At 41.9% G+C, this 27,102-nt stretch overlaps 1 protein-coding gene across 2 annotated transcripts in view; it reads left to right on the top strand.

Moving 5' to 3' along the window:
• Positions 1 to 27,102, top strand: part of b4galnt4a (beta-1,4-N-acetyl-galactosaminyl transferase 4a) — a 659,693-nt gene that overhangs the window by 494,750 nt on the left and 137,841 nt on the right. For both annotated transcript variants that reach the window (XM_048607214.1, XM_048607215.1), the window contains exon 8: positions 384 to 462. In XM_048607214.1, coding sequence (XP_048463171.1) covers positions 384 to 462 — 79 coding nt within the window. The remainder of the gene's footprint in view (positions 1 to 383; positions 463 to 27,102) is intronic.

The following is a 27,102-nucleotide window of genomic DNA, read 5'->3' as shown; positions in this document are numbered from 1 at the left end:
CCGGAGGGGGGAGGTCTGATGGAACATGGGATGACTGTGGGTACGGGGGTATGAGTTAGTATGGAGCAGCCATAGAGGTGGGTGGGAGATATGAGGTCATGGGAGTTGAGGCCTATAAAACCTGAGAGAATACTGAGATAGCCCTTCTAAACAGTCCCGTATCTGCACTCGCCCACCTCCGCGGATGCCTACATTCTGCTTCTGGCACATCTGACGGTTCCCCACCCTAGCTTCTCCCGAGTGAAAAGTATGTCAGACCTCGAAATCAGGGTGGGTCGACCGAGTTTGGAAATTTCCAGCACCCGTGCTGACCACCTCAGTCATGACAATCCAGCCTATACTTGTAAAACGTTGTCTCATCATTGCTTCTCCTTTCTCCACAGTGTTATTTCTGCAAGACGGTACTACTTTGAGGTGCTCCACAAGCAGGATGATAAGGGGTCAGACCATGTAGAAGTTGGGGTAAGTGGCAATAACTTGGTAACTCTCTTGAGTAGGAGCTCATTGGCAGGCTAATTAGTGACAAGCCAATGCCAAATTAATTCATTGCATCTGTTTAGATTGGTGTTCTCTCAGTTAATTGTTGGATTGCTAAGGTTGTCTTAAAAATCAATGTTGGAAATGAATGACTAACGTTCTGATGAGCAGGACCTTTAGAAAGGGTTAAAATTGAGAGCAACAAGACTTGTCAGTAATTTATGCCTGTTTTAACATGGTCCCATCTTTCTGTGTGGTTTGACTGTCACACTTCATACATTAACTACTTTACATTGTGCGAACTGCCAGTTAATTATCGTAGATCAGTAACTGAGGTGGCTCAGTGCATTGCCATGGTAACCAAGTGCTAGGATACAGGCTGATATTTTATGTCAATGCTGAGCAGAGAAATGGCTCCAAGTGTGGAATTTGCAGATCTCTGTGCATCCTCGAGGTTGGAAAAATATGATTGGTGGGAGGAAAAAGCAGGAGCCTGTTGGTATGTCCTATCCAAGGTGTCAACCATTGCCACAACCAACATTACGATCATTGTAACTCTGTCACATGATAACAAGCGTTATCTTTAAGAGTCAAGAAGCAATTGCAGTTGAGAATTCTAGTCTCTTTTTACAGGCTATTGGTTTCTAAATGAATTGTAAATAAACTGATTTGTGGGTACTTATTCCAATTTAATAAACTTGAGAGCCTTCTTTTGGCAAGGTTCTATTTTCCATGACAAATGTCAAACCCATAAAGGGACACATTTACTGGTTGGAGCAAGTGATATCCTCTTCTATGACTGGAAGAGTAAAAAATAATCTGGACCCACATCCTTGGAAGCCTGTTTAATGAGACCTGCCCTCTCATACATATCACAACACATCTACAGATGGCCAAACTGAGGAGGAACTTCAGAGAATGCCCCTCTTCCTCGAGTTGGGTCAAGGGGCAACGGCGAATTTCAATAGCACTAAAAGAAACATCAACAAACGACTGCAGTTGCTGGAAACATGGAACAAAAAATAGAGGATGTTCGGCAGCATCTGTGGAGAGTGAAACAGAGTTAATAGTTCAAGCAGATCATTCACCCTAAGTGGGGAGAGGTAGAGATATAACAGGGGTGGGTATGGGGATAAAAGAAGAGGGTCTGCAACAGCGTAGAAGGCAGGAGAGATTAAATTGTAATGCGGTGATGGTGCGAGACAAAATGACACTGTAATGGGGCAAATAAAGTGGCACAGATGGAAATGTGAATGGGGAATAGCAGAAGCAGTGCCAGCAAAATTGGAGGCAGATGTTATAGCCTGACTTGTCAATCTCAACTCCGAGCTTGTCAGGCAGTAAAATGTCTGAATTGAAAGATAAGGGACTGTTACTCAAACTTACATTGAGTTTCATTGGAAAACACTGAGAAACTGACAAAATGGCCATCAGTGTTGGATTAGGATGGAGAGTTAAAATGACAGGTGATTGGAAACTTGGCGTCACACTTGCGGAATAAAGGGAGATGGTCTGCAAAGCAATCACACAATCTGTGTTGTTTCCCCATTATGGGAGAGACCATATTGTGAGGAGCAAAAGTTTTTATGTAGAAACCAATAGCCTGTAAAATGAGACTTGAATTCCTAACGATCAGCTTAAAGGAATGGATTGCGCAAGATTTGAAACATAAAGCATTTTTCTGTAACAAACAAACTAAAGCAACTAAACATCACCCAAAAGTCAGCTATCAGCTTAAACTATGGAAAATATAACCCTGATCACTGTTCTAATGTGACTAATACACCCATGCTACTTACATATGCATGACAGCATGCTGTTCCTGTGTTTATAGGGTCACAGAGTCATACAGCATGGAAACAGCCCTTTCAGTCTAACCAATACATGGCTGACCATAATCCCAAACTAAACTAGTCCCACCTTGGCCCATATCCCTCCAAACGTTTCTTATTCATGTAGTTATCTAAATATCTTTTAAGCTGTACTCACATCCAGCACTTCCTCTGGATGTTCATTCCACACACGAACCACACTCTTGTGTTAAAAAAAAATGCCTCTCCTGTTATTTTTAAATCTTTCTCCACTCACCTTAAAAATATGCCCCCTTGCCAACCTGAGGGGAAAGACACTTGCTATTCACCTTATCTATACCCCTCATTATTTTATAAATCTCTATAAATGTCTATAAGGTCACCTCTCAATCTCCTATGCTCCAGTGGAAAAAAAATCCCAGCTTATTCAGCCTCTCCTTATAACTCAAACTCTCCATTCCTGGCAACATTCTGGTAAATCTCTTCTGAACTCTCTCCAGCTTAGTAATATCCTTCCTATAACAGGGAGATCAGTACTGGACACAGTACTCCAGAAGAGGCCTCACCAACATTGAACATGACGTCCAAACTCTTACACTGGAAGGTCTGAGCAATGAGGGCAAGCGTGCTAAACAATTTCAGGTATTCAGGTAAAAGTTTAGGTATTTCAGACATAAATGACTTGTGCCTAAATTTCCTCCATCTTTTCTGCTAGCACTACACAAAGCTCAGTCAGTACACTCTGCTGTTTGTTGATATAGCTCCATACTCCATGCAACTTCCACACATTCCCTTAATTTACACTTTCTTCAACTGGCTGTAGATTTTACGCCTAAAGTTGTAGGATGCAGTATGACCCAGGGTCATACATCTGATGCGTTATCACTGTTTCCAGTTTATACTTCTGACCGAGATCTAAACTGTACTTTCTGTACCGTTTATAATGGAAACAATGTAAACTAAATTTGGTAAACAAGCTACTTATACCCTCCTGTCCATGGTGATACATGAGCACACTGCCACACTATGGTATCTATAAAATATTGAGGATCTAGTGCTGAAAAATTCCTACTGTCCAAACAAACCTTCGTCTCAAGTTGTTACACTTGTTTGTTTTGAAATAAATCTATATATTATATAAAGTACATATATAATATTTGATGGTAAAATTATTGTGGAATTACTTGTGTTCTTAGAAAAATTATTCACCCCCAAACACATTTTATCTGAACGCTACAGTTGATTTTGTAGACTTATTTGTAATGCCATAGAGAATTAGTTTGTGCACACGTGTGTTTCTACATGTAACATACTCAACATATCCTGAATGAGATTCTGCAAGCAGCACAGGAGGATTTTCCCCAACAAAAGAATGAACTGCTTGTAAAAGAGCAAGTATCAATCCTGTGATTCTTAGAGAAGTTTAAATCATGGTGACAAACTTTAGATCGGGTCTTGAGTATTGCTGAAAAGCAAAAACAAATGTAAGAATGGCAAATTTAAGATGATCACAAAATTCAAGTTGTAGGAATAACAAAGATTGGTTGCCATGTTCACTCTTAATTGACAATGTTTTCATGGAGAAAGTCATTTGTACCGAAGAACAATAAACCAGCATTTAAACAAGTGGAGAACAATACAGCGTTATGGTTATGTGAGACTTCCTTCACATATTTGGACATTAAAATCCTGCAGCCGTGAAAGAGAATGGAAATCCAGAGTTCTTGGTCTTTGAACCATCCTGTTTAGAGTTTATGTTAAAAGATAAATATTGATGATAAAATAGTGTCTGATTTTGAAGAGGAGCAAAAGAATTTACTGAATCCAAACAATAAGAAACTCAATCCCAAAAAATTTCTGAGACAGTAAGAACTGCTGATGGTGGAGTAAGAGATAACACCGTGTGGAGCTGGAGGGTCACAGCAGGCCTGGCAGCATCAGAGGAGCAGGAAAGTTGGCATTTCAGGTCAGGGACCCTTCTTCGGAAATGTGGGAGGGCGAAGGGAGCTCGGAAATAAATAGAGAGAGGAGGGGTGGGGCTGGGGAAGGTAGGTGGGATGGTGATAGGTGAGTGCAGGGAACCCTGCCACCAGCTTTACACCCAACCCCACCTTAAGCCCTGCCGGTCTTCACCATCCCCCAGACTTCCCCCTCACTGAGGGCAAATGGTCAGTCCTCAGTAAAAGACTCACCTTCACCCCCTCCGCCCACACCTCAATGAATTCCATTCACACTTGGACATCAAACACTTTTTCCACCGCCACCACTACATGCCTATTTCTTTAACCATGAGTCTAACCCCCCTTCTACAGACCCCTTCTCTCCCCCTCCAACACACCCCATCCTCCTGGACACTTCCTACCCTCCCTGGACCCCTTCATTTCCAACTGCCATCGCGACATCGATCACCTCAACCTCTCCACCCCTCTCACCCAATCCAACCTCCCCCCCATAGAACGTGCAGCCTTCCGCTCCCTCCACTCCAAACCTCACCTCACCATCAAACCTGCAGATAAGTTGGGGGGGGGGGGAGTCGCGAGCACAGGAGTGGTATAGCACACTGACCTTTACATAGCTGAGGCTAGGTGCCAACTCTCTGACACCACCTCCTACCGCCCCCTTGATCATGACCTCACCCCTGACCACCAAAACATCATCTCGCAAACCATTCACAACCTCATCACCTCATGTGACCTCCAGCCCACAGCCTCCAACCTCATCCTTCCCCAACCTCGCACCACCTGTTTCTATCTCCTTCCCAAAATCCACAAACCTGATTGCCCTGGCCAACCTATTGTCACTGCCTGCTCCTGCCCCACTGAACTTATCTCCACTTACCTTGACTATGTTCTTTCCCCTCCGGTCCAGGAACTCCCCACCTACGTCCAGGACACCACCCACGCCCTCCACCTCCTCCAAGACTTCCATGTCCCTGGTCCCCAACACCTCATCTTCACCATGGACATCCAATCCCCATACACTTATATCCTCCACGTAGATGGCTGAAAAGCCCTCCGCTTCTTCCTCTCCTGCAGACCCAACCAGTCCCCCTCCACCGACATCCTCATCTGCTTAACCGAACTCGTCCTTACCCTTAACAACTTCTCCTTCAACTCCTCCCACTTCTTACAGACTAAGGGGGTGGCTGTGGGAATCCACATGGGCCCAAGCTATGCCTGCCTCTTCGTAGAAAACGTGGAACAATCCCTCTTCTGCAGCTACACTGGCACTATTGCCCACCTTTTCCTCTACTACATTGATGACTGTATCGGTGCTGCCTCGGGCTCCCACGAGGAGCTTGAACAGTTCATCAACTTTACTAACATCTTTCACCCCAACCTGAACTTCATCTGGACCATCTCTGGTACCTCCCTCTCCTTCCTGGACCTCTCCATCTCCATCTCTGGTGACCACCTCAAAACTGATATCTATTTCAAGCCCACTGACTCCCACAGCTACCTAGACTACACCACTTCACACCCACCTTCCTGCAAGAATGTGATCCCCTATTCCCAATTCCTCCGTCTCCGCCGTGTCTGCTCCCAAGATGGGGCGTTCCACTCCCGAACATCCCAGATGTCCTCTTATTTCAAGGACCCCTTCAGTGGTCAAAAATGCTCTCGACCGCATCTTTTGCATTTCCCGCACCTCTGCCCTCACATCCCCTCCCGCAACAAAAACAAAGACAGAATTCCTCTTGTCCTCACGTATCACCCCATTAACCTCCGGATTCAACATATTATTCTCCGCCACTTCTGCCATCCTCAATCTGACCCTACTACGAAGAATATATTTCCCTCCCCACGCCTATCTGCTTTCCGTAGGGCCCGCTCTCTCCGCGACTCCCTCATCCGCTCCACAATCCTGACTAGCCCCATCACCTCCGGTATCTTTCCTTGCGACTGCAGGAAGTGCTAAACCTGCCCCTACACCTCCCCACAACGCAACCACACCACCCCCCCAACCCCCACCACCGCACCCCCGTCACCTTCATTCAAGGCACCAAACAAACCTTTCACATCAGGCAGATGTTCACCTGCACATCCACCAATGTGGTCTATTGCTGCTCCTGATGTGGACCTCCTCTACATCGGTGAGACCAAGCAGAGGCTTGGAGACCACTTTATAGAGCACCTGCTCTCTGTTTGCGACAAACAACACTTTCCGTTCACAGACCATTTCAACTCACCCTCCCACTCCCTGGATGACATGTCCATCCTGGGCCGCCTCCAGTGTCACAACGATGCCACCCGGAAACTGGAGGAGCAGCACCTCATATTCCGCCTTGGAAGCCTGCAGCCCAATGGTCTCAATGTGAACTTTATTAGTTTCAAAATCTCCCCACCCTCTGCCTCATCCTATGTCCAACCCTTCCTCTCATCCCCACCTCCTTGACTTGACATAATCTGACATGTCCAACTTCTCTCCCACCTATCCGCTCCTCCCACCTCACTGACCAATCCCCACCACTGCCTACCTGCACTCACCTATCACCATCCCACCTACCTTCCCAGCCCCACCCCTCCTCTCTCTCTTTATTTCTGAGCTCCCTTTCTCCTGCCCCATTTCTGAAGAAGGGTCCTGACCCGAAACGTCAACTTTCCTGCTCCTCTGATGCTGCCTGGCCTGCTGTGCTCCTCCAGCTCCATACTGTGTTATCCCAGAAAATTTCTTCTGTGTTTACACCTCACACCTTCCAGTTGCAACAAGCCCAAGGCATCATCAAAGATCAACAATGTTGTTCTTGATAAAGTGAACCAGACCAAACCAATTTTCTGACCCAAGACTTGGGAAAGCTGTACACTGTGCTCTAACTGAGCAAGGAAGCTCACTATGAAAATCATGGAAAATTAAGTCACAAGTAGTAAATTCACTTTCGTTTGGAAGAAACTTGAAATTCATAGAAATTGAACTTTAAACTCTAGCTATCAACTGAGATTTGGAAGAGTTGATCCTTACAGTCTGTCTTGACAGTATTAATAAATGGTGTAAGTGTGACAACAATGGAGAGAACATTACTTGTGCTGTATGGAGTGAATTGGTTCATAATGCGTTCGCAATGTCATGTTCAGGTAGTGTTGTAGAAATCATTGCTTTGCCAAAGATCCTTAGACAGAACCTTTCAAACCCTGACCACTTCCATCTAGAAGGACAGGGGTAGCAGATACATGGGATCACCACCATCTTGGAGTTCCCCTCGAAGCCTTTCACCATTCTGACTTGGAAGTATATGGCCATTCATTCACTGTCGCTGTGTCAAAACCCTGGAGTTCCCTGCTGAACGGCATTGTGGGCCTACAGGAACTGCTATGGTTTAAGGTGGCAGCTCACCACCACCTTCCCAAGGGCATATAGGGACAGGCTGTAAATGCTGGTGAGGCAGCAATGCCCACGTTTTGCGAGTGAATAATAAAAGGTAATAATTCTGTGTATTTTAAAGAAAGATATTAGAAGCATAAGATTGTTATAAACTGACTGTTGTTTGGATTGCCTCTTTTTAATTTAAAGGAAAGAGCATCATGATGTGGGACCTGTGATCTCCTGCTAGCTTAGCCTGGCAACTGACCAAGCGATAGTTTCTATAGGTACAGGGGGCACAGATTAAGACTTACTGAACACACATGCCTTATTTCATACTTGAACAGAGAGGGCTGAATCATCCTGTATTTTAGCTTAAGTGGCAATTTTCAGGGAGTTTCCCTCAGTGGGCAATCCAGACTTTGCTTCTGCAAGCTTCCACTACTCGGTCATTATTTAGGCATCCAGGCTTCATGACTCCTTCTTCATTTGATCGTCCCATCACACAGTCAGGTTTTCTCGCTGCTGGTGTTTGTGCCGTGTTTAAACTGCAGCTTCAAACCAGCTGCAAATGCTGCAAAGCCAGGAATGCCATCACAAGTGTGTTGCTCAATGCAATTGTAAAGGAGATGGTTGAACAAGGGAAGTTGGCGCACTGGTTCACTGACGGGAATGTGGAGGACCTGGTGTGCTCGGAACTGACAGTAGGATTGCAACAGCGGTCACTGCCAGCTTAGTCAGTGATACCACCCAGCGTCAGTGCCATTTTCACAATCAGAAGCAACTTGAGCGATGCTGCAAGAAGTCAACAACCTTCACCCACCTCAGCTTCCCAAGCTACGAAGCCTTCCCGCCGTTCCTACTCACTCACCGGGAGCATCTCATCACCTCTCCTGCTCATGAACTACCACCAACAGCTCCATCGGCCACTTGAATCACACTCAATATCTTTGTTTGTACCTTTGCAGGAGTAAAAGACCAAAATAGGGCTGAGAAGGCAAATATGGGCGTGGCGTCTGGGGTGCTCATCTTCTCGATGAGGAAACTTTTGAACTTATTGGAAAGGATCATGGCTGCTCATGTGGGGTTGCTAAGGCTTCCATGTTGAAGCGACCAAGTGAACTGTATTGTGCTGTGCTGTTCTCCCATTACCTCCACCGTTAATTGTATTCTTAACACGTTCAAGCTTCTACCCCTGTAGCACAACTGATTCCCTCTCTTATATTAGGCAAACACCAGCAGCAGTAACACAGCCCCCACCCTGAAGCGACTAGCTCCTCCAGCCGTCAATTCCTCTCCCAGTTTAGGGGGGAGAAGTCACTATCCCTCGAACGATATGCCAGCATGGTTTTCTCCTGCAGCCTCCACCAGCTCAGAGACTGTCTCACCTCCGTGCGGGCGCTCTCTAGATTAGACTTGGGTGCACAACCGCTGGTGAGCACATCACTGGCACATCTCTGCAACTGGCCAAGGGTGAAACACACGCAAGGTCACCTGCTGGAGACCAGACTCAGCTGTGGCCCCAGCAGAAGGTGACCCAGTGGGTGGTGGTCATTAATATCCTTGAGCCAAGCCCAGGAGCAGCAGGGCTTTTTGTTTTGAGAGACACTCAGTAAACTGGATTGAAGGTTCAAGGAATTCACTAACATTATCAGTCCAGAGTTGGCTCCATTGTCTGTCTGTTTGGCCATCTCCATCAATAGGTTGGCAGGTTGTAATTGAAAGTCGTATCCAGCAATCTGCTGCAAAGAGACAGCATCATAACAATGTGACATGACAGCAAGGGACTAGACCTCAACACAGATGTTCCCCCTTCTCCAGAGGGGCAGCAAGACAGAGGATGAGCTACATCAAGATCCTCCAGAATTCTCGGGAGACTGCCAGAGGTCTCCTCCACCTCCCCATTACCTAACTCTAACCCTGGGGGTGTTGCTGTCAGGGAGGGTGCCCCTGCCTCTGGGCAGAGCACTCTCAGACTGTCTGGTGCCTCTAGACACAAACAGCCTCATCCGTCAAAATCTTCTGGCGTCTACAACACAGGAGGCTGTTTCCACCCCGGCTGTGCAACCAGACCCAATGAGAAGGCAAAGAAAATGAAAACCCTTTGAGGGCAGAAGATGGCCTGGGTAAAAATGCATTGTAAATGGAATATCGCATCTGAAAATATGTACGCAGAGTTAAGCAGCGTGTTGATACATCCCAACGAGAACAGAAATTAAAATAGCAAGACATTGCTCATCTCTGAGAGGTATCCTGGCTAGCACTAGATCTCGGACATCCTTTCAACCCTTACGTTCACGATTGCAGCCGAGACTTAGTATTTTGGGAGGAGATTACCGATCTCAAAGTTAACGTGAGCACTTTGTAATCAGTCCTTTCCTTCACTTATGTTCCACATTTTATGTCATCATTCATGACTGCGCATTTCTCGGAGGACAAAAGAATGTTCTACCTGTGTGTCTTATCACGGAACACAGACTTAGTTAAGCATGAATGATGTTCAGTACTGCATTAAAAGTCAAAGTCTGCCTTATAATGAACTGCTGTGGTGTCAAGTGTGGTTTTAAGTTCAGAGTGTGTTACTTTTGACATTGACATGAAATATACTTCAGCACTGCGTGTTCATTTAGCACTGTTTGCAAAAATACTTGTAAGGTCTGCAGAACTGTATCATATAAGTTGTGAGGGTAAACTTTAAGAGTCAGAGTATAAGAGTCGGATATATTCTGGATTTTTGCTTGGTTGCTCTTCCAAGTCCAGAAGCTTTTGCTAACAAGAAAATGTATCAGACTCTTCTTCAAAAAGATTAAAGTCTATCGGTCAAAACTGGACCTTGGAAGGAGAGTTCTGAATCTGCCACATATCTTTGTGTTGTAACTGAACCGGGAGTTTTAATTTTGAGTCCAATATTTGGACAAGGTCACAACACAGATAAAGTTCTCCTCCATGGCCTGACTGAAATGCAGATGTACAAAAATAGAGGCCTGAAAACTAAATTATGAATGCAGTCTGCGGCAGACTTGTTGTAAAGAGGGAATGCTTTGGAAAAGCCATTTATATGTAAAAATTGAATGCAAGAAATTCCTAATGTGAGCTTGATGGATGAAGTTATTAGTCACATATTTCTCCACAGGCTTTTAAAATTGGGATCAGTTTCATTATATAGTCAGTGACTTTTTTTTTCCCCTCTAGTGAGCCTGAGGACAAAACCTACTTTGAAATTTTGAATCTTATCATGTATTTTGCCTTATAGTTCAGCCTTAGTTGAACTTTGTGCATTAGCATTTACATAAAGAGTGGACAATAAATTTACGAGGATTGCTTTGAATTGAATGCAGCTTAATTGAGATGCAGGTCCGTTGCATCCCCTATAACAGCCAATGGAATGGTTTTATTTCAGTTGCCACAAAGCCCTGCATATATGTTCCTGAAGGGAGATAGATATGGTTTTGTAGAATCAAGAATGTGGTTCCTGAAAGCTGCTTTGCCTGGCTGTTACCAGGGTTACAGACATCTCCTCTAGACTGGAGAGGAACTTGGAGTGGGGGCAGAAAGATCAATTTATCAAGATACCTAAGGCATGTGTAGGACTAAGAAAGAGATTTTGCTGAAAGAGTGTGAACAGCTAGGAAATAATTTAAATCCACACAGAAGTAACAATCTGTGAATTATTACTTGAGCTAAATTTCAGGCTCAAAAAGATTGGGTGTGTGAGAATTGAGTGTTGGTGCAGTTTTACATGTTCATTTCACAGTGTTCACAAAAATGTTTGTAAGGTGTTCAGAACTACATCATAGAAGTTGTAAAAGTAGACTTTAATTCTAAGAGTAAACAGGAAGATATATTGTAGAGTTTTGCCTGATTTCCTTTCTGTGTCCAGAAGCTTTTGCTAATTAGAAAATGTATTAGATAGTTCATTGTGAAGATTAAATATGTTTTGGAAAGTCTATCAGTCTAAATTGGATGCCTAGTTTTCTGGGACTACGGTGACTTTACTTTTTACATTGACGTAATGACAAGTCAAATGGAATAGAAGGGAACAGAGAGGTTAATGATGGGAGTGTATCAGAGAGTAAAACTTACATAGGGAAGAGTCATTGAAAGATTATAAATGTAACTCAATTCAACTGAATGTGTGGAGTATCTGCAATAATTCAAAAAAACTGGCAGCACCAAAAGAAATGAGTGGTTCGGGTTTATTTGCCAGTGACTGAGGCACCGTTACCAAGGTGACCAAGGCTGAGAAAAAATATATTCCAGGATGCATATCATTTTGAAAAGGCAGGCAAAGTTCAGGAAGATCCATTGGTGGCTTACTGAAGATTTTAAGTATATTGTCATGACCACACCAGGTTCCACTTCAGAGTCATTCCTGAAGTGCAATATTTTAAAGCTCATTGGTTTTTCAGTTTCATTTTAAAAAGAACTAGCTGTATCGTTTTAAGCAAGATAAAGTATAGTTTAGATACATATCTATGGCTAAGAGTTACTAATCGAAAAGATCTGCAGTTATTTGCTAAAATAGACATACAAAGATTAAATAGGTAAAATAAAATATGATTATAAAAATGAAAATAAGATCAGCTTCTGTTACCAGTGTAGGGTTTAAGTTACTTGATTTTTCTTTCGAAGATGAAGGGATTGAAAGCTTGAAGTCAGAATTCAAAAGTTGTGATGACTTTTCAGTTGAATAGTTGGAGGTTGCTTGTACAGTGGACTCAGTAGGTAAAGAAGGCTTTGTTCTGTGGCTATGCAGATCGCCTTGACGTTTTTAACAGACCGAGACTTGAAATCTCCTCTCCTTTTGCTCCCTTAGTCTCAGACCTCTGTCTTTGAGGATGTCTGTCAGTTGTTCTTTGGGAATGTTAGATAAAAATGATTACTCGTAGCTGACTTTATGCAGGCCAACTTAAAATGTCTGTTATGCTAAAATTGACAACTGGGAAGGATAATTTAGTTATTGATCCATGCAGTACTTTTTTAAATGAGATGTTTAACGTTTTAACTATCTCAGCTATTGCCTTGGATGGCTCCCATTATTACATTGCAATGAGCTAGGGAGCAGTATGTGTTTTTCCATTAACTTGTCATCATTTTTCTGCAGATATTGTCTGATCAGCATGTTGAGACATGTTACGCCAGCTTCTTATGCAGGTGAGACCCGAATCTGGGTCTTCTGGCTGAGAGATAGGGACACTACCACATGAGCTCTCATGGAGAGGATTATTAGTTCCTGTTTTCTCTTGGTAGTGTTCATTGAATTTCAAATAGTCTCTTGTGATTTGTTCCTGAGATAAGCATAGTCTATTCCCAACACGAGCTGAGGTCCATCAGATTAGTCACGTGATTTCTGGGAACCATTTTTATGGCTGTGCCCATTTTAAAGGCAAATTGACTTTGTTTACAAAATTTATATAATATTCAAATTTATACAATATAATAAGCACTGGATTACAAGAAGAGGCTCATAATGTTGCAAAGAACAGTAGTATGTCTAAGGATTGGCAACGCTTTAGAAATTGACAAAGGGCCAGCAGACATGAATAAAAAGGAAAAGTTAAATTTTGGGAGTAGTCAGGAAAATGAAAATAGACTGTAAGAGCTTTTACAAACAAATAAGAAGGAAGAGAGTAGCTAAAGTAAACATCAGTCCCTTGGAAGCAGAGACTGGGAAATTATCAAAGACAATCAAGAAATGGCACAGATATGGAACAAATACTTTCCACCTGTCTTAACAGTAGAAGAAACAAGTTACATATCAGAAATAGAGAGCAGTTAGGGGTTACTAAAGATTGGAGAAATAAAGGTAATCAATATCAGCAGAGAGGAAGAATGGGAGAAGCTTGAGGGATATAAATCAAACAAGCGTTTAGGATCTGATAGCCTACTTGCTACAGTCCTAATTGTACCTACTGGAGCTGAAATGATGCTTGCTCTGTATTCTTGAATTGACCCAACAGCTTAATAGTTAGAAAATATAAAGCCACTATTCAAAGGTGGAGGGAGAGAGAGAGATAATAGGGAACTACAGATCAGTTAATTTTACGTCAGCTATTTGGAAAGTGCTGGAATCTGTTGCTAAGGAATTCTTAACAATACACTCAAAAAAGAATATTAGAATGATTTGAACAAGTTGATGTGATTTTATGGAAGACACAACTTGTTTGGCTAATTTATTTCAGTCTTTGAGCATGTAGCCAGCAAGATTGATAAAGCTGAACCAATAGTTGAAGTATCGACAAGGTGCTACACAAAAAGTTAGTAGGTAAGATTAAGGTTGATACACTGGTATGGATAGAGAATTTGTCAATGGACAGGAGGCATGGCAATAGAGATAAATGGAGTATTTTCAAGTTGGCTATCCATAAATCGTGCCATACCACAGGATTAGTGCTGGGGCTTCAGCTATTTAGAATCTAGATTCATGCTTGAGACGAAGAAGTGATTTAAACGATAAATGTGTATAATATTACTGATGATATGAAGCTAGGTTGGAATACAGGCTGTGAGAAGGACACAAAGAGCTAAAGCAGATATGGACAGCGGACCAAAAGGCTGCAGATGGAGTACAATGTGGGGAAGCATGTGAGATTATTCACTTGGTCATAAGAATATAAAATAATCTTAAAAGGTATGAAACTTTAAAATGTTGTTTGAAAGCAAATGGCATGTTGTGTATTATTGCAAGGGAACTGGAATACAGGAATAAAATAAATCACACAGCAATTATATGGAGCTTTGGTGGGGCGATATATGGAATATTATATGCAATTATGGTCCATACTTCAGGAAGAATATGATTGTTTTGGAGGCATTGCAACAAGGATTGATCACGTTGGTTCCTGGAATGAGAGAGTTGACCTATGATGAGAGGCTGAATAAATTAGATCTATATTTTCTGAGCATAGTAGAATGAGAGGTGATCTCATTAAAATGTATGAAGCCATCCATATTCAGTGGTAATTACTTTCTCCAAGTTCAATTTTCAGCTATTTCTCTGTTAAGAGGCAGTAGTTTTCTTGTTGGAAAGTGATTTCATAAAAGATGACATTTAGTTTTAAATTAATGATTGTCGGTGAAACTTGCATTCATTAATGTGAGGGAGATCTATCTGATACATCTTTGTTTGCATAACAGGCTCCCAGTTCAGGCAGGCACAGTCTGCTCATCACTGGGAAGAGACTTCCATCACATCAATCTGGAGGGCGTTTGGTGTCAGTTTATAGAGGTGGCAGGGTAATGTGCTTCTAAACTCTGTCGCATGTCTCTTCTACAAAAATACAAGGAAAATTGTCTGGTATTTAATATGAAAATATCTCCTCAATGATAGTGAATGGAACAAAAGGTAATCAGTATTCAATGACCTACCTTCAAGTAAAATGAATCGAGGTAAAATGTCTTGTATCTAATTAAATCTTCTGAAACTACAACCTCATTTAATTAATATTTACTCTGAGGGCAATGGTTTAGGGTGTCTGACTTGTGGTGAGTAACACTCGAAGTTCATTATATAATTAATTGGTCCCTTCTCTGCTGAATTGTATTATGGACTTTACGGTAACTTTCCAAGAACATTTAATCACATCTTAAATGTTATCATCTCAGCTGCGGTTTCTATTTCAAGTCAAATTACTATGACTGCGCCAATTAAATTTATATTATAAATCAAGCAAAACTGAGGGTTGAACAATGAGTTTATACCAGATTTAATAACTGAGCTAGATTTTCCAATGTCTCATTATTCAGTACCGATTTATTATGCCAGTAGATGTGCCACACAGTTTCTTTTGCCATGTTCGTGTTTGAGCTGTTATATAGTGACAATTGGAATCATGGATTAAGAAAAGCAAAATTTAATCAGTGATGGAGCATGAAGTACTCAAACCTGATGATCTGCAGAGAAATTAAAAAAGCTAAAGCTTGTTACGTTCGTTATATTAATCATAGATGGGCCATAGCATTCGATTTTAAAATGCTTTCAAACCTCTGGTAGAGTAGCAACCTAATTCTATGGAAACTCCATTATAAAAGTTTTTGTCTGCAATACCTGATATACTCATGGATTGAGTTGTGATAAGCCTTTTTTTTTCTCCCCCTCTATGCGAAGTTCTGCTAATATTAATAAGACTATAATGCTATACCACCTTGCCTCAGTGGAGGAAATAGAGGCTATTCAGTTATGCTGATTGTGGCAGGTAGCTACTAAAAACATAAAGAAGTGTCGTATAATTTTGGCATTCAGAACGAGAGATAATTTTGCAGTGCCCCTTCCACTGATGTACTTTTTTCAATGTCTGCCCTACCAAATTGCTTCCTCCTTCAACCCCACTGATGTAAGTCCACCTGGGTTATGAGGCAATACATTTCCAGTCTACTTCATCAAGATACTTGACACTTCCCCCTTCCCTGTTTTTATCAGCTGCCCTTAACCCTTTCTCCACATGCCCTTCCCTTCCAATCTACTTCCAAATTCCCCTTCCCTGTTATCTTTCCTTGTTGTCTCTCCCCATTCCTCCCATCCCAACCTTAGCCAAGCTACACGTTTAGTATCTCTGTACTCGCAGAACAAGGGGAAAGCATGTAATAAGAATGATGACATGGATTTAGACGAAACACCATGTCACTGACATAAAGTATAAGCATTCTCTCAGCTTCTCATATAACTCATGAAGTTGATGAGCAGCATTCAAATATTCATGTCCAGGTAGGTTTAGAATAGACTTGGATGACTGCCCAAATATAGAGACACACAAAACAGATCCCACTACAACTGTTTCCACAACTTGCTTATCCTAGAACAGCTTGGTTGAATGAAGCCAGAGACTATAGCTTGGTGGGCGTCACTCTGCTCCAAGCATGGCTGACCAAAGTCTGTTCTGCTTTAACTACCTGCTGTAGGTCTGTAGGAAAGATTTGCAGACTAACAAAGACCATGCTTGGCTGCACCATGAACGTACTTTCTTTGGCCCTCAAGTCCAGGAATGTGACTAGTGTCATTGAGTCATATAGCACAGAAATAGACACTTTGGTCTAACTCATCCATGCCAACCAAGTTTCCCAAACTAAACTAGTCCCATTTGCCTGCATTTGGCCCATATTCCTCTAAACTTAATTCATGTACCTATCCAAATGTTTTTTAAACATTGTAACTGTACCTACATCTACTACTTCCTCAGGCAGTTCATTCCACGTTTAAACCACCCTCTGTGTAAAAAAAAAAAAAAAAGTTGCCCCTGGTGTCCCTCTCAGACCTTTGTCCTCTCACTTTAAAAATATGCCCTCTAGTTTTGAACTCCCCTACCCGAGGGAAAAGACCTTTGCTATTCACCTTATCTATGCACTTCATGATGTTATAAACCTCTTTAAGGTCACCTTTCAACCTCCTATGCTCCAGTGAGTCTATTCAGACTCTCTTTATAACTCAAACCCTCCAGTCCTGGCAACATCCTGGTAAATCTTTTCTGAACCTTATCCAATTTAATAATATCCTTCCTACAACAGGGCAACCGGAACTGTACACAGTACTCCAAAAGTGGCCTCAACAATGTCCTGTACAACCAGAGCACGACATCCTAACTCCTATACTCAAAGGTCTGAGCAATGAAGGCAAGCATGCTAAACGCCTTCTCAACCACTCTGTCTACATGCAATGTAACTTTTGAATAACTATGTACCGGAATCCTTGAGTCTCTCTGTTCCACAAAACTACCCAGGGCCCTACCTTAACTGTATAAGTCCTGCCCTTGTTCGTCCTACCAAAATGAAACACCTCACATTTATCATTTGACTCCGAGATATCCATTGCATCCCCAGAAGACCTCTGCACTTCAAAATAGTTTATTCTGAAAAAATGAGCCTGAGCCCAAAGAGATACTATTTCTATTCGCAGCATTAAAAAATAAAGAACATAAGAAATAATCATTTACATTGTGAAATAATCCATAACATTTATGTAATGTGAATGAGCGTTTGAACTAACGTTTGGTTGAAATTGCCCTCATCCCTTGGCACAACGATATTCAGTACATGGCAGATGGAGTAAGGATTTGCTGTTGGGTCTCTGAATCATTGAATCATGAAAGGTGTATCCATCCTAACAGATACAAAGTCCATTCTCAGAAATGACTGCCATGCTTAGAGAATCCTTGACAACAAAAGCTGAATTTCTGCCAGAATGACAACAAAGAATGTATGCAATGAGAATTTACTGGAGTTATATCAGGATTGCCATGTCATAGTCCTGTAGAAATACTTGAAAAATTAAAGTTTTTCATAAGAACATGGAGGGTCAAAGGACAATTTGGTAGAAATATTCAAAACTTTAAAGGTAAGTAATGAAATGTCATTGTCATCAGTTAGCGTATTAATAAAAGACTAGATAATGGTTAGATTACTCATTAAACTGGAGGCAGATGAAGGGTTTAGGGGAAGGCTAATTTGCCTTTTCTGTTTTCCATATTCCCCATTCAGATTCTACTGAATAATAATAGCTGCTACATTTGTCATCTAATCATCAAAATGGAACAGTTTCTGGATGGGGAAATTGAATGCCATGGCGATTAAAAAAAATAGAATAACAGCGCAGCTGTACGTTGATGAGTGGGTCTTTTTATATTATTTCTGATTTAAAAATAGATGCATCACTCAGATGAGAATGTTTGTTCATCATAATGCCCAGAAGGCATCTCTAATTAAATAGCAGGGTGAGATCTAAGCAGACCAGACCCCTCTGATAATACACTCTCCTTCACTGTTTTGTGTCAAATCACAATATGTTACAATTCTCAACCCCTAAGTTTGTTGCTTACTAAGGTCATTCTCCGAAAGTTTTATTCCAACAGAACCCCATTTGTTACAAAAATAGAGTGCTCGCTGCAGAGAACTATAAATCTGGGGACTTCATTTATAATTCTGAAAGCTATTCATTTTAACTGCTATAGGTCGTGTGTCCCATTTTTATTCATTCATGGGATGTGGGCATTATTGTCTTGGCAGCATTTATTGCCCATCCTGGAGAAGGCAGTGGTAAGCTGGTCTTTTGAACTGCTGTAGTCCTTGAGGTGCAGGACACCCACAGCACCATTAGGAGGGGAGTTTCAGGATTGGACCCAGTGATGGTGAAGGAATGACGATATAGGTTTGAGTCAGGATCATATAAAGTTCCTCTCCAAACGAATCAGTTGTGACATTCCCTGTGCATCTGCTGTCCTTGCCCTTCCTGGATGTGGAGGTCACAGGTTTGGAAGGTGCTGTCGGAGAATCATTGGTGAATTACTGCGGTGCATCTTGTTGGTGCTATACACTGCTGCCACTGTGTATCAGTGATGAAATATTACCCTGTGGTCATATATTAATAAATGATTGCCTTCATGCTGCCATCAAGGACCATTGTCAAATATATTTTCACTTTCAAGACAAATTTTGCCATTGCAGTTGGATTCTATTCGGCATGTCCTTTTGTTTTATTCATCCGTGGAATATGATTGTCGCTGGCAAGGTTAGCATTTACTGCCCAACTGTAAGTCTAGGCAATCTTATTTGGTTCTAAGGCTTGCATTTGTTTCTCCGCGTGTGTTTTGGATCTGACTGAATGCCAGTAATTCCGACTTTCACCTACATGAGGTTCCTGCTGAATTAAGAAGAGTGCGATGAGCAGCCAGCATAGTAAATATTAATATCTAGCAGTTTGAGCAAACCTGTCTGCCATAAATCTGTTGCCCAAAAGAATAATGTGGTACCTTAAATGCTGCACAGTCTCAGGTTGTTAAGACAGAAAACTAGAGCCACAGAGGAATCTCATGTCAGATTCCAGGCCCTTGTGATATCAGTTCATTTTGCTATTCCGAACATATGTCTCCTTACGCAGCTTTATCAACTGCATTTGCTGGTTCAGTTCTCTCTATCTCTCTCTCTCAAAATATTTCAATTTGGTATCAGAAGATATATCACTGGGAGTTGGGTTTTGCTGTAACCTTTGCCTCACTTTGCGGAACATTCTACGAGAGCCACCCTCTCTCATTTAATGGAAAGTTGGCAGAGATGACCTGAGCAATCAATCTAAAATATCTTGTTTCTGATGCAGTTCTTCCAGCTTTTTTCAATATCTTGGCATGGATGGGCAAGATCTACAAGATCAAAAGTTTCTAGAAAGGATGGACATAGAAAGTAAATAATGAAAGAAGAATAAGTCTTACATAAGGATATTTCTCAAAAAAAAAAGGAAATTTGAAAAGACCAATTTATCCGATCCAGTATTTTATGAGTATGCAGAGGTCCACATAGCAAACTTCTTTAGGATCCTAATGGTCTTGCTTTTTGATTGCTGACCTGGTTTTAGGATATATTTGAGGCTGCTAAGTCTAGATCTTGGCAGAAATTCAAGTATTAACCAGAAAGTAATAAAAATTCACAAAAACCTCATTGTAGAATTTTCAACAGGTTTCACTTCTGCTTGCAACACAACATTACTGGCAACCAATATACAGGCACAAGCGGAGGAGTCAAAATGGGACAAAAAATCAGTTTAAATTAGCCTCTTTATAAACTCGAAATTCAAATCAAATCCCTTGGAGGCTTTTAGGACTCAGAATATTAAGTTGTTCATCAGGCAACGAGATTCATCTTGTTCTTTGGAAACTGGAGATTGAAGTATTGGTCTTTCAATGAAAAATTCCAAAGGGTCGGATTTCAAAAGTTCTGCATTTTTATCATTGGGTCATCTCTTGTACAGCTGTATGGTTTCTCGTATAACATCTTTTACATTTTAATTGCTTTGGGCCTCTATCTACAACTTTAATTTATAGCTGGGCTACTTTAGTGTTTTTTTATTTATTCATGAAATGTGAGCATCGCTACTAATGCAGGACATTTGCATTCTGCTGCACTGAAAGTTTTGATGTCTGCAAGACTCTCAGCCACCATGTTGCTACTGCATATTCCTCAGCTGTTTGTTTGATTTCTTAACAAAATCCACAATGTGCACTTATGTACCATCTTTCCAAATAAGTAGGTCCCATAATACGGTAAGAAATAGAAACAGTAGTAGGCCATTTGGCTCCTCAAACCTGTTCCACCAATAAATAAGATTGTGGCTCATTTCACATATCCAATGTCTTGTGTTTCTCCCATCACACTTGGTTCCCAAAGCTCATCATTGAAGTAGAAAGAAAACAAATGCCAACATTGTAGAAGTGAAATGCAACTTGGTTAAAGGGATTGATTTTAAGCAGGGAGAACAAGGTGAAAAAAAAAGAAATGATGACTTGCATTCACATTGTACTCTTCACAGCCCCAGAATCCCCCAAAGGGCTGCACAACCAATGAAATATGTTTTGAAATGTGGTTACGTTTGCAACGGAGAAATAGAAGAATTTCCAGCTAGTGCAACCCTAAGCAGTTGAAAGCTTGGGTGCTAGTGGCACAATGAAGAGAGAGGAGGAGTTTGCATGGCTTGAGAAGAAGATTCTAGCAATTATTGAGAAAGGCCATAGAGGGTTTTAAAGACAGCAAAGAAAATTAATGTAAGGGGAACGTAAGTTTGGATTTTTTATCGAGCTAAAAAATATAAGATTTGATGGGATTTTGTAATACTTTTTACAATATTTAATAGTTTTCATGGTCTCTCTGCAATATTTCCAGTTTGTTGAAATGGTGAGCGACACGCTTTGAAGCCTGTGCCACTTTTGATGTGCATGAGTGAGCACTCCAGTGTTGTGTGAGAGCCAGCATCAGATATTTTACAACCAGAAACAGAAATTACTGGAAAAGCTCAGCACATCTGGCAGCATCTGTGGAGAGAAGTCAGAGTTGACGTTTCGCTGTGACCCTAGACGCTGGACCCGAAACGTCAACTCTGACTTCTCTTCACAGATGCTGCCAGACGTGCTGAGCTTTTCCAGCAATTTCTGTTTTTGTTTTAGATTTTCTTTTGGTTTTTATCAGATCTTCTAAGTGTCCAGGTCCTGTAATCTGTAGTCTGGCATATAAATTGACGTTCTCCCAGCCACCATCAGTTCTGAGGAAGGGTCACCGGACCCGAAACGTTAACTCTGTTTTCTCCTCCACAGATGCTGCCAGACCTGCTGAGCTTTTCCAGAAACTTTGTTTTTGTTCCTGTAGTCTGTGCAATGGTAGCCAGCTTCTACCTTGATGGGAGGAGTTTTGTAGAGTCAACAAAATATAGGGCTGGATATTATGTGTCTCTGCTGAGTGTGTTGCCATTTGGTGAACACATAATGTAATGTAGGCGAGGCGGCTAGGTCACCATCTTCCCAACAGCCTTAAGTTCAACCCATTGATATAAAGGGTGAGTGGGTGCCCACACACCATATGTCTATAACTGGGTCAGGGCCCAAGACCTTGTTAAAAACTCAATTGACCCTAAAAAGACACTGCCCATTGCCAAATGCAGTTGGCATTGGCAACTGAGTCAGAGTGAGCTGGTTGTTTTCATGAAGAAGTTGATAAAATAGGAATAAAAGGGGTCAGGAGCACCCAATCTGAAGCTAGCATTCCCCCCTCTGAATTTCTTCCCATCCACCTGCTCCAAAACCCATCCCCTGACCTCCCCCTGAACTTTGCAAATTCCCCCAACCCAAAGCCCAGACTGATCTCACTCTTTGCTGCAGTACTGGCAGTGCCCATTACTGGGCCCATGGCAACTCCTTAATGTGGCACTTTCTCCCAGTGAGGGGTGCAGGTCCCACAATGGGACAGTTTTGCCCACCCTTAGCATGTTGTGGCTGTGTTACAATGTGCTTTGAAAAAACTCAATGCGCTCAGCAAATTATATCAGTTATTTTTTTTTGTTGTAGCAGGCTTGCTGGTTGTCAGAGGGTTGACCTTTCCCCGCTAGTTGCCTAGAATAAGCTAAGATAACACCTGGCTTATTAGGGAAGTAATATTGTTCCAACAGTACTGCATGGATAGGGTGAATAGCCAAGGTCTTTTTTCCAGGGTAGGAGAACCCAAAGCTAGAGGGCGCAGGTTTAAAGTGAGAGGGGAAAGATTTAAAAGGGACCTAAGGGGCAACTTTTTCATGCAGAGGGTGGTGCGCATATGGAATGAGCTGCCAGAGGAAGTGATGGAGGCTGGTACAATTACAACATTTAAAAGGCATCTGGATGGGTACATGAATAGGAAGGGTTTAGAGGGATAAGGACCAAATGCTGGCAAATGAGACCAGTTCAGTTCAGGATCTCTGGTCGGCATGGACAAGTTGGATCAAAGAGTCGATTTCCATGCTGTAATACCCTATGACTCTATGCTAATGGGCTAAAGGACTCCTACAGTGCAACAGTGTACCTCATTTTCAACAATGTCCAGTGAAAGACTATGTGCAGTTCAATACTGATACAGACCTAATATTGAATTTGGTTGTTTGTCTTGTGTTTGTCACCGCAGTAGGTCACGTAGGAAACTACCTGTTATGTCTCTGGATTTACAATTTATCTGAGAACTCATTAACATAAGCAAGGTTGTTGCTGTGGTAGTGTGTTACCCTCAAGTAATGTCTACCTGTGTTTTTATCTGTCATACTGATTTTTTTTGGAGTGTTACTATATAAAGTGTTGAGTTGCAGCTAAGTTTTCCAGCAAAGATTGGAATGTTTTTACCTTTATTCCACACTAATTGGCTCAAAATATTTTTTAGTCACATAATTGCACCCTCACCCAATGCTGCTCATTCAAAGTGTCGTTAACATTTCAAATATTAGCATATTGTTCAGTTGATTTTGATTCTTGTGGAAAAAATATTTCACAACAACTCCAGAAAATTATTTACTATAGCTGTATTTCCTAAAGTGAAGATTTTGTACGCGTTAGGAGATCGAGGTAACACTGGGAAAGTTTGGGTTTTTCCCTTTTCTAGAAAAGTGATGACCTTGTAAAGCAGGCATCTCCCCCTCTTTTTGACTGGGGCCACCTATCTTATTCTTTAACATTATTGTGGTGTCAGATTAACTCTACCACTCGTGTGGGCTATTACTGCAAAAGATAATAGTGAGGTGTTTCGATGAAGCCATAAACTTACATAACAAAGTCACAAATTATGTTATTCCCTCCCTCACACCTTTGCATGGAGATAAACTAACTCCTTCATGTCTGAAAAAAGCCAACACTTTGGTCACAAGCTAATTGGAACTACATCAACAAAAATGTTCTCATTTAATTTTGCTGAATAAAATCAAGTCAGTGATTTTCAGCCCATTGGAGGGAATGTTGGCATTAGAGCTTCCTTTTGTGTCAGGAGGCACCACCTGTCTGTTCAGCTTCATGCAAAACAATGTTTGACACTGTTCAAAGAAGAACTGAGAGTTTGATGTCAGTTCCTAAATTAACACCAGCAAACCAGATTAATTGCTCACTTTTCTTCTTCACTATTTGTGGGAGTTCATTGTGCACTACGTGACTGCCTGTTGTCAATGCAGCAACATGGGTAGAGGTAATGGCCTAGTGCTATCATTGTCGGACTGTTGATCCAAAGACCCAGCGCAAGTTTTGGGGACCCAGGTTAAATCCTGCTACGGCGGATAGTGGTTTGGGAGCAGTGCGTTGCCAAAGTGAAGCAGAAACTGGTATGTTGGAAGCACCGCTCCCTCTCCGTTGAAGGTAAAAACCTGGTCATTAGGTGTGCGGCACTCTCTCTGTTGTTGTTTGTGGCACAGTTTTGGCCCATCCCCCAAAACAGCGCTGTGTCAGTCATCTGAGCCATCTTCCGTTTCATCTGGAAGCCTAAGATAGACCATGTACAAAACTCTGGATAAGGTGGGGGACGGGGGGAACGTACCCAATGTCGCCCTCATCCTGATGGCTACCTTTGTGTGCAACTGTATCAAGCTGTGCGAAGATGCTTGATACGCGAACACCTAGTGTCACCACGTACTGAGGTTCTACCTGTCCCCGGTGTTGCGAAGGATGGGACTGGCCTCGCTGCCACAGAATACTCCAAGTAGTTGGACCATTCTGTATCACCTGTCTTTTGTAGAGAAAGTTGCAAAGAAAATCACTTTTGACCACCAGTCCAGCAGGAAGTGGTCAGCACACAGACCCTGAGGGAAAAGGTGAAGGTGGATCCTGTTGTGTGGTTCCCTGAGCAGACTGTCAAAGTCATTTGGCAGAATGCCTCATCACCAGAACTTTCCAACAAGCACCAAGACATCACTTGGCTGATGGTGAGAAGGGCACTACCTGTGAGATCCTTTTGTACACCCTGTCAGTCGGCCCATTGCTCACTGCCCTCAAAGAGGCGGTGGGGCGGTTGAGACTCTCACACATCTCCTTCTGGGGATGTGCCTTTGCAAAGGAAGTCTGGAGGAAGATGCAGTGGTTTGTGTCGAGGTTCGTCCTGAGCAGCTCATGGCATGGGACTCTGTGCTCTATGGTCTGTTCCCCAGGACATGCACAGAGACAAACATCAACTTCGCCTGGAGGACTATCAGCTCGGTGAAAGATGCCCTTTGGTCTGCCTGAACCTTGTTGGCCTTCCAGAACAAGGAGTTGACCCCGACTGAGTGTTGCAGACTGGCACATTCCAAGGGCCACGACTACGTGCTGAGGGACGCACTACAGCTTGGGGCAGCTGCTGCTAAGGCACAGTGGGGGAAGACAACCATCTGAGGTCTTCCTGCTGAAAGTAAATAGGGATCTATTCAGCTATCGGACCCTCCCAGTGTCTGAAATAGATGTAAATATTAGTATTGTGTATATATAAGAGAGTTGGAAAGAGTCAAAGTCCAATGTTTTTGTTTTGTTTATTTGATATGTAACTGTAGAGACCTTAGGAATGAAGTATATTTTTGAAATATAAAAAAAATGCCATGGCAGATGGTGGTTTGACTTCAATAAAAAAGAATCCGGAATGAAACGTTTAATGATGACCCTGAATTGGTTGTCGGAAAAACCCATCTTTAGGGAAAAAAAATTGCCATCATACACGTGACTCCTGACCCACATCTTTGGGCTTTGCCTTTCTGGGATAATAAGTGCTGCCTAGCCAGCAACTCCCTCATCCCATGAATGCACGAATAAAGAAAAAGAACAGTAAAAACATTTCAAAAGCAATTCACTCCTTGAACTGTTCTCAAATTGTGAAAGGCATGATATAAATACATTTCATTTTGTCATTTTAGCCAAGGCCCAATCTGTATGTTATAGGTCACATGGTACAATTTTGTGTCTCGACCAATATGTATCCCAAGTCTAGACCATTGAGATTGATTAGATGTTCATTTGTTCTTATTAACTGATGGTAGAATCCTGCTGCATGTAAAAAAAAAAGCCGCCATATTGACCTACCAAACCAAATTTTCAAAAACTTTTCTTTGGCTGCACCTTTTTTTTTCAATCATTCTGAGAACGTGCAAATTTGCTATATGAATGCAAATTCTTTCTTTGCTATAGTTTCATTCAACTTGGGTCAAAAGCAATTTCTAATTTTGAACAAAGTGTGCTTTTGGCCAAGCTGGTATATTGTTCAGACTGTTTTACTCTTGTTATGTCTTCAAATGATTATATGAATCAATAACAGAGTCAAGTGATGTATTGTGTTCCATTAGGTGTAGGATCTCCTGAAAGGTGAAGTGGTTAATCGAGTCCAATATGTCAAGGTTGTGTTAAGATATTCAAAGCAGGTTGTGTTTCTTGAACAGTACGTTTCAAGGACTCTGCTGGAACTCCCTTATCGATGATCCCAGACCTTTAAATAAATAATAGTGCTCACACAAGGGGAGCATTAGTTTTCTGGTGAATTACTAGGGCAGAGGTGAGGGGTTATGCATTCAATCTCAAACAGTCTGCTTGCTCTGATGCAGAGAAATAAAGACTGTTTGTTCAAATCGTCATATTCCCATAACCCAACTGAATAATGCATAGTCTGCAAAGTGGTGCGTCTCCCAGAATGTGCTGGAAGGCTGTTGCTGTTCCTGGAAACGCTAAGATGGAAAGGTGAAGCACTTAAATTGAAGGAATTAGATTATGAACATTTTACCATGAAGATACAATTGTATTATCATTGACATTTGTACAGTATTTTAAATGAGGTTTGATGTGACAATCGACCACTTTCAAAGAGTTGAGTAAGATTTTTATGAAGACATCAGATAAGTCCAACAGCTGAATGCATTTACCAAATATGATCGGCAGGGGTACTGTCTGGAAGGTCTTGTGGTACAGTGGTAATGTCCCTACCTCTGGGTTGAAAGCACGGGGTTCAATTTGAAGGGCCATGGAAGTTGTGTCAGATCTCGGCCAAATAGGTTGATAATCAGTTAAGTTCTTCTGATGCGCCTGTGCCAAGCGTCGAGTGAGAGAGTTTCCCGGTCAGACCGAGCTAGGTGCTAGTTGCAGTGCAGCAGCCTCCCTATGTTAAAAGGCCCAATGCGCAGTTTCTTACCATGAGCAAATGTCATCCCCCTTCTGAGGGTACGCCACATCTACATGGTATTGTTAATTTATGGATTCGGTGGATCCGATTTGGGGGTGGCTATATATTGTTATTTATATGTCGTCAAGTCCTG

This window comes from Rhincodon typus, chromosome 17 (assembly GCF_021869965.1).
Source record: "Rhincodon typus isolate 14 chromosome 17, sRhiTyp1.1, whole genome shotgun sequence".
Taxonomy (NCBI): Eukaryota; Metazoa; Chordata; class Chondrichthyes; order Orectolobiformes; family Rhincodontidae; genus Rhincodon; species Rhincodon typus.
This window is presented reverse-complemented; position numbering and strand designations above follow the sequence as displayed.